The 8,673-nt window shown below is 37.9% G+C and overlaps 1 protein-coding gene across 1 annotated transcript in view; it reads right to left on the bottom strand.

Annotated features, from left to right (window-relative positions):
• The window catches only part of LRRC34 (leucine rich repeat containing 34), a 29,872-nt gene that overhangs the window by 1,104 nt on the left and 20,095 nt on the right, over nucleotides 1–8,673 (bottom strand). Inside the window, exons 6-9 of the mRNA XM_011994353.1 lie at nucleotides 6,589–6,684; nucleotides 2,221–2,375; nucleotides 1,687–1,842; nucleotides 961–1,087 (exon numbers count right to left, since the gene is read on the bottom strand). Of these exons, the coding sequence (XP_011849743.1) occupies nucleotides 961–1,087; nucleotides 1,687–1,842; nucleotides 2,221–2,375; nucleotides 6,589–6,684 (534 nt within the window). The remainder of the gene's footprint in view (nucleotides 1–960; nucleotides 1,088–1,686; nucleotides 1,843–2,220; nucleotides 2,376–6,588; nucleotides 6,685–8,673) is intronic.

Genomic DNA, 8,673 nt, shown 5'->3' with positions numbered 1-8,673 from the left:
CTGCCTCAGCCTCCCGAGTAGCTGGGACTACAGGCCCACGCACCACCACAGCCAGCTAATTTTTGTACTTTTAGTAGAGATAGGGTTTCACCATGTTGGCCAGGATGGTCTCAATCTCTTGGCCTGGTGATCCCCCTGCCTTGACCTCTCAAAGTGCTGGGATTACAGGCATGAGCCACGATCCTTAGTATCTATGTAACAGAGTCATACAAACATGTTGAACTGGTTTGTCAGTAAGGTTGGCATTATGGAGAAAGATGGAAATTTAAACATTAAAAGATTTAAAAGTCAAGTTGGTTTTTGCTTTAGCTTGTCATTCATCATTAGTTCCAGTTCCAAACTCAACCTATTCAGCTTCTGGTGTGTAGAACCTAAAGGATTACGGATGTTTTTCTTAAATTAAGGGTTGGTTTTTTGGGGAGGGTGGTTTAGACAATACTGTGTGTTTTATTACTCTTTTTAGTGGTGGAATTTTGGTTAGTCCTTTTGCAAATTTTGAGAATTTTAACATCTACTTTTTCCCCTCATTCTTTCCAAATGAAAACTGTTACCATTATTTCTGCTTTGAAATTAGTATCAAAGGCTATCTGTATTTATGTGAGCAACATGCCAAATATTTTGATAGCTTGTACTCTATCTCTCCCATTCCATATTTTGGTATAATTATTAGGGAGCAGGTCAGAAATTTTGCTGCATCTGATCGATAATTATGATTTTTTTTAACCTTAGAGGAATTCGAACTGTGTCATTCAGTGATGTGTAATACTAATACATAGTTTTAATGTCTTTTGTTACTTCAACCACCAAACTCTCTAGTAGCTAATTTTAGGACTTATGTTAATTATCAAAACTGCAGTGTCTCACTGTGTAACCATTTCTGAGGCACCTGTAAATAATATCTGATGTTACAGAGATGATCCCAGAAAAAGCCTTCAGTGAAGGAAAAAACTTAAAACTTACTACACACGTAGCCTCATCAAATTTGTTTCCCCAAATGTAGATATGAGAGAATGTGAGATTTGTTTTCATTGATTGTGAAAGTGCAACAAGTCCTTCTCCCTCTATGTTGTTGCTGACTACTGACAACCTGAAACCAATAGTTCCACAAGGAAAGAATACAAAAATTAGCAACATTTATTACAAACATTTTCTTGTGTAGTCTTAGCATTATTCCTCAGTATGTTGTAATGTAGTGGTAGAAATACTGACCATGTAATTCCTAAAATCCAAGAAACTTAGTTTTCTAATTAGATCCTTAGGTACTTAGTAGAACTAACTACATTTTGAAAGTCTTCTGTTTTATATTTTTCAGTAAATGTTTGGGTGGATAGCAGATATATTTTTCTGGATAAATGCATCCAAGTATTTTATTCTTTAGTTAATTTTTATTTTTAAAAGTCTTGATCATATTGAATGCTTCTGATTTTTCTATTGCAATTCAGGATAAATAATATAAGCAATACAAATTTTCTCATTAATTTGAAGGAATCATTAGTAGAACCAGTCTAATTGTAAGACAGTACATTTGAAAAATAGAAATTTAAATGTTTACTGTAACTTAATACAATGTCAGTTTAGAAGCTGAGTTTTCATATTTCATCATCATCTTAAGAGTTAAGGGGTTTGAGGTTAGTATTTAAAAATTTGCTTTTTTGTTATTTTGATTAAATATAAAACCATACTAACGCTTTAAGACTCCTGTTGTGTGAAGTAAGAGTTTCACTGAGATAGTTTGCACCTGCATTTTCTATTCTGTTAAAGGAAAGATCTATTACTTCCAGGGTAGTGTTGCTTTTCAGTACATCAGCCAAATACACCATTCCATCATGAGTTATTTTGTTGCTGGGAAAGGAAAAATAGTTATATTTGAAAATATGAAATAGTGTTTTCATTCATAGTGAGAAGATGCTTGAAAACTTAAACAGTACTGTGTGTTTTAGTAAAGGTTTATTTTAATCACTTGATTTCCAAGAAAGTTAAATGAAAATTCACCATAAAATATTGCTTTCATTCTTGTTTACACAACTAAATTGCTCATTTATGTTACTAAAAGACAGCAGTATTAAATATTAAAGCTTAGGACAAAGGGTTGACAATTGTTTGCAGTTTCTAATCATTGGAAATAATGTCTAACAAAGTATCCCAATTACCATGAATATTTATATATAGATTATTCCCATGATTTAACTTTGAATTATTAATGTGTAAATTATCACTTACCAGCTGACATCAAGGTAGCGCAGGCTACTGTTCAGATACAGTGCATCACATAACTGTTGTATACCACTGTTTTTTATATCATGCTTACACATGTGTAGTACAACAAGACAGTGATTTTCTTTCAACATGCGGCCTATATGGACTGTGGACTCTTCCTAAAAGTGGATAAAATCTTATTTCTAAAATATAATTTTGAAGTAGTACATGTTTATCAGACATATGCTGTTATTTAAATTAGCTTTTAAAAAAGATTATATTGGTTAAAACTGTTAGTCTACAATTTGCATTTGTTTAGTCTATCTTAAAAAAATTATCTTTGCCACAAATGATATTTTTTACCTTCTCAGAAGGTAAAATATAGTCACTATATTTTACAAGTGCCTGCTACCTAAGTGATGTAAAAGATGCTGGTTAATTTGGTTTTTTAAAGGAACAATAATCAGTCATTTCGAAAGGAAAAAAAAATGGTCCCATCATGTATGGAGCATGTAATCCATCTTTCAAATCTCTAAACCTTTCTTGTACCTTCCTTATGTTCCTGAACTTTGCTCTTGATCTCTACTCTTGACGGTTTTCAGACAAAATACGAAGACATTTCCCAATCTTTATTTTATATTAAGAATACTTTCATTAACCCTGTGATATATCTGATCCTTCCCTTTTATATTCATCTCAAATTCCTAAGAGGTTTTATTCTTATATTCTGATCATCAGAAGACGTTTTTTTAAGTTCCACAATCTTGTTGCTTCTAGGCAAAAGATACATAGCATCAGTGAAGATTTGAATACCAGGCATTTTAAGTTTTTAACAAAATCAAAGCATATTTTCAAATGAATAGCCCAAAGTATTTTGTGACAAGAAGTACTCTTGCATGATTGCTGTATAACATAATAAGTTTTTTAGTCACTGGAAATGCTGATGATGAACATAGATAACTATATGTGTTCTTGTTATATATAAAGGTACTTTGAAAAAAACTTTAAATGAAACCACATAGCAATAGCAGAAAGTACATAAGCTTTATAAAAATCAAATCTGGCCGGGCGCGGTGGCTCACGCCTGTAATCCCAGCACTTTGGGAGGCCGAGGCGGGCGGATCACGAGGTCAGGAGATTGAGACCATCCTGGCTAACACGGTGAAACCCCGTCTCTACTAAAAATGCAAAAAATTAGCCGGGCGAGGCGGCGGGTGCCTGTAGTCCCAGCTGCTCGGGAGGCTGAGGCAGGAGAATGGCGTGAACCCGGGAGGCGGAGCTTGCAGTGAGCCGAGATCGCGCCACTGCACTCCAGCCTGGGCGACTAAGCGAGACTGTCTCAAAAAAAAAAATAAAAATAAAAAAATAAATAAAAAATAAAAATAAAAATCAAATCTGTCAGATACCAGCTTTACCTTTTACTGGCTATATGACTTTGGGCAAATATTTTCATCCAGCTGAGTCTCAATTTCCATTTTAATAAAGTAGCTGAAATTTTGCTTCCCTCACAGAAATAAGTTAACTGAAAAAAGGTACCTAGCACAAAATAAGTGTTCCATAGGCAGACTACAAAGCATTTATTATTGTTCAATATTCTGTAATTCTGTATTTGCTGAAATTGCTTTGACACTGAAAAGATATACCCTAAGGAATGTTATGTGGACTAGTATCTTCAAAAATGCAAGCCAGCCATGCTAAAGGGATGCTGTGTAGTCTAGGAACGTAAAAAAATGCAAACCAATCACACTTAGGGGGTTCCACTATTGCTCTACCTAGTGCCAGGCACAGAAGACAAACTTATTATGTTTTTGTGTTTGGGCCTTGATTGCAGTTCTAGGCTACAAAGCTTGAAAGCAGGGGTATCCTAATTAAGGGAGGAACTACTGTCAGAAATAGTAAAGGGTTTTAGCCCCATTCACCGAGTTTGTGACTGGATTTGTCTAGCGTGGCACCTGGCATCAGTATTTTTCAAGCTCCCCGGATAATGCCAATGAGTGTTAAAGGTGAAGTCCAACATCTTAACAGCTTTTTGTTATCCCATTCCTCCATGGTAATAAAACAGTAAAACCCATAAATGGAATTAATTTGCAGGTTTGTATTTGGGAACAGCAATTTAAGAGCAGAATTGTAGCCTTGGGGATAGAGAAGGTAGTGGCTGTCCTGGAGAAGAACAAAACAGGCTAGCACCTAGCTGGCTGCCAGAAACACCAGGCTGAGAGCAACAAGGGGGCCTGGGCTTTTAATAATAAGCATCCTCAGGTGGATTTAGGAATGACACCACTCAACATATTTTAAAAAGGGATCATGCTTATAATGTGATCTCCTATATATAAACATATTTCTGCACAGATACAATCCAGAAATTTTTTATTTAGCCTTCAAATCTCCTGTCATATCCTCAATCTGAGAACCTCTCTATCACACTCACCTCCCCTGCTTTGATTTTGATTACCCTCCTTATGTCCCCATGGCACCCCCAAGCATATCACTCTCCAGACTTGTCAAGCTCCTTCCACCTAGATGGAAAACTCACTGAAGACAAGTGCTATGTAATTTATTTGACTTTAATACCTGTAGCACCTCGCTAGCATTGTGTCTGGTTTAAGGTTGTATTCAAATATTCATGGTGTGAATGAATCATGAGTGAAGGAATTCACTGCATGCCTATTTTGAGCTGTATTTTGCTAGCCTTTTAAATATTTTAAAAATAGGAATCTGTTTGAAGATTCTGAGGGTCTTGTTGAATAGATTGGATTTATGTACATGAAACAAGGTGATGTAAAACTGCAAAAATTCTGGTACTGGAAAGTGCAAAGATAACTCAAAGGGAGATATCTATGTAGGCAAAGAATGTAAAATACACTTCTGAATATGAGAATACTACTTTAAAAATATCGTTAATTCTCAGTTATTCATACTGAGGGGGAACAATGAAGTAGATAATTTTAAATTATCTAAAGTGCTTTGATCATTTAAAAAGTCCAGAGTTTGGCTGGGCATGGTAGCTGATGCCTGTAATCCCAGCACTTTGGGAGGCCAAGGCAGGTAGATAGCTTAAGCTCAGGAGTTCAAGACCAGCCTGGACACCATGACAAAACCCTGTCTCTACCAAAAATACAAAAAAATTAGCTGGGCATGGTGGTGCATACCTGTGATCCCAGCTACTCAGGAGGCTGAGGTGGGAGGATCATTTGAGGCCAGAAGGTGGAGGCTGCCATGAGCCGAGATCATGCCACCGCACTCCAGCCTGGGTGACAGAGTGAGACCTCATCTCAAAAAAAAAAAAAAAAGTTCAAAATTCAAACATTGACATTGATTGATTGGTTGAGATGAAGATGAAGTCTCGCTCCATTGCCCAGGCTGGAGTGCAGTGGTGAGATCTCAGCTCACTGCAACCTCTGCTTCCTGGGTTCAAGCGATTCTCCAGCCTCAGCCTTCCAAGTAGCTGGGATTACAGGCGCCTGCCACCATGCCTGGCTAATTTTTGTATTTTTAGTAGAGACTGGGTTTTGCCATGTTAGCCAGGCTGGTCTCAAACCGCCTGCCTTGGCCTCCCAAAGTGCTGAGATTACAGGTGTGAGCCACCGTGCCCGGCCAAACATTACATTTTAAACACTGAACTTTATAAAGTGCTTTGACCATTTACTTTTCCTAATAGTTAGATATACGTTTTTGTTTATACCAATAATAATGTGAGTTGTTATTCTCTAGCTGTTTACAAGTGATAGGAGAAGAAAGCCACCCAGAAGGAGCAAGAAGTCATGAAAGTAGGAACCATGTTTTTACTCATCTTTCTGTCTCCAGCAAGCAGCTTATCTATAGATAGGATCAAGTCCAAACTTTCCAGACTGCTTTTCACACACATTTTGCTTTTATTACTCATGATTTCAAAAGTGTAATGGTTCAGCCACATCAATGTAACAAACAGTTCACATTGGGCTCTTATAATGTGGCCTTTAAAATCTTCACTATTAGGAGAATGGTGTGAACCCAGGAGGCAGAGCTTGCAGTGAGACGAGATCGTGCCAGCCTAGGCAACAGAGTGAGACTCCGTCTCAAAAAAAAAAAAAAAAAACCACTTCATTATTTATGCTTTCATCTTGACCACTTTGACCCTCGCAGGTTTACTCACTAAGAACTTGAGTTTCAAGAGAAAAGATGACATGTTTGCTGCTTAAGTAAGCAATATCTAAAAGCATATTTAGTTATAAACGTCTTACCAAGAATTGATATAATTTTCCTTTAAATAAACACTTTTATAAATAGTAGTTTACAAGATATAGTACACACATGTCTAAAAATAGTGTATTCATGTACCTTGACATAAACTTGTAGTAGTACCTTAGTTTCATTCATGTTGTTATATTAACTACCATCACTTTGAATACATACCTGTTCACCATACAGTATAGGTCGGTTTAGGTTTATTGCCTTAATTGCTTGGTTTCGAGTTAGTACTGTAGCAAATGCTATCACACTTTGCATTCCCTAAAAACAGGTAAATTCATTAAGGAAACTGACAAAGTATATAATAATCTCGCTACATAAATATTTCAAGATCAGCTATCTGCATTCTGATAAAATTATTTTTAAAATTTAAGCATTCCTTGCACTTTGAATTGTAAGTTGATCAAATTCAAAAATGAATTGTTACTGTATTCTTTTCTCCTGGCCCTAAAATCTAACTAAAACATGGCATGGGGAGTTTCTTAATGTTTTAGTGTCCATTTCCTGGGTGTTTCCCTCTAGGTTTTTATTCCTCACCCCTCAAGCTTCTATGTGGATCCCAGCTAGAGCTCATACTACTTATGCAACACATATCATTGTACAAGCACTCTTATATTCATACTAGTACTTTAAGTGTGTGTGGTGGGAAAAGGTTACCAATCACATTTTTCACAGATCCCATAGGCTTCTCTTGCTCTATCTGACTGAAAGGGCCTAGTCCTCCCCCATATCTGTGATGGACACCACCATGTACACCCAGCTGGTATGCCGGAAACCATGGTCTTCCTCTCACTCTGCCATTCCTCTTAACCTTCCCATCCAGTTGATCACTAAGTCTTACAGATTCTGCTGCCTCCAAAAGATGTCTCAAATTAGTCTGTTCCTGTCCATCTCTGTGACCACCACCCCAGCCCAAGTCCTCCTCACTTCTCACCTGGACTTCTAAGTGGTCAGATGGCTTCTTCTTGCCACCCTTTAATTCTCCACAGAGAAACCAGTAATCTAAAACTGCCAGATCATTACCCCTAAAAAATTATTTAAAAATATAAAAGAGCATTATAAGAGCCCAGTGTGAACTGTTTGTTACATTGATGTGGCTGAACCATTACACCTTTGAAATCATGAGTAATAAAAGCAAAATTGTATCTCTGGAAAAGTAAGAATCAAAGTAAGAAAGGAAGTTGGGGCCAGGCACGGTGGCTCACACCTGTAATCCCAGCACTTTGGGAGGCTGAGGCAGGTGGATCACCTGAGGTCAAGAGTTCGAGACCAGCCTAGCCAACATCATGAAACCCCATCTCTACTAAAAATACAAAAAAAATTAGCCAGGTGTGGTGGTAGGCACCTGTAATCCCAGCTACTCAGGAGGCTGAGGCAGGAGAATCGCTTGAACCTGGGAGGTGGAGGTTGCAGTGAGCCGAGATCATGTCATTGCACTCCAGCCTGGGCGACAAGAGTGAGACTCTGTCTCCAAAAATAAAATAAAAAATCCTTCAGAATCTATTAAACCAGAGAGCCCCCTGGCCCATCTTATTTTCATGTCACATTGATTAACCTGAAGCTATACAACAGGTTCCCAAGAGTAGGCCTGAAGATTTGAAAACATGTCAGAGAAAGTGAAGCCTGGAATTTGAAGACATGCAAAAAAACACATTTCTCATTATCAGGCCAGGTGAAGGTTGAAAGCAACTTTTATATTTTTTAATAATTTTTAGAGACAGGGTCTTACCATGTTGCCCATGCTGGAGTACAGTGGATGTTCACAGGCACGATTGTAGTGCACTGTAACCTCAAACTCCTGGGCTCAAGAGATTCTCCCACCTCAGCCTCCTGAATAGCTGGGACTACAGGTACATGTCATGTCACCCAGCTTCAGAGCAGCTTTTAGCATCATTTTAAGTTTTTGTGCTACAATATAAGTAACTACTAAAAAGTATTTTATTTTTGTTTTGAGGCAGTCTCGCTCTGTCGCCCGGGGGCTGGAGTGCAGTGACATGATCTCAGCTCACTGCAGCCTCCACCTTCTGGTTCAAGCGATTCTTCTGCCTCAGCCTCCTGAGTAGCTGGGATTACAGGCTCCCGCCACCAGGCCCTGACTAATTTTTGTATTTTTAGTAGAGACGAGGTTTCACAATGTTGGCCAGGCTGGTCTTGTACTCCTGACCTCAGGTGATCCACCTGCCTCGGCCTCCCAAAGTGCTGGGATTATAGGTGTGAGCCACTGCACCCAGCTTAACATGTATTTTCAAA

This window comes from Mandrillus leucophaeus, unplaced genomic scaffold (genome assembly GCF_000951045.1).
Source record: "Mandrillus leucophaeus isolate KB7577 unplaced genomic scaffold, Mleu.le_1.0 Scaffold452, whole genome shotgun sequence".
NCBI classification, from domain to species: domain Eukaryota; kingdom Metazoa; phylum Chordata; class Mammalia; order Primates; family Cercopithecidae; genus Mandrillus; species Mandrillus leucophaeus.
Note: the sequence above shows the minus strand (reverse complement) of the source record. Positions and strands in the feature narration are given on the sequence as shown.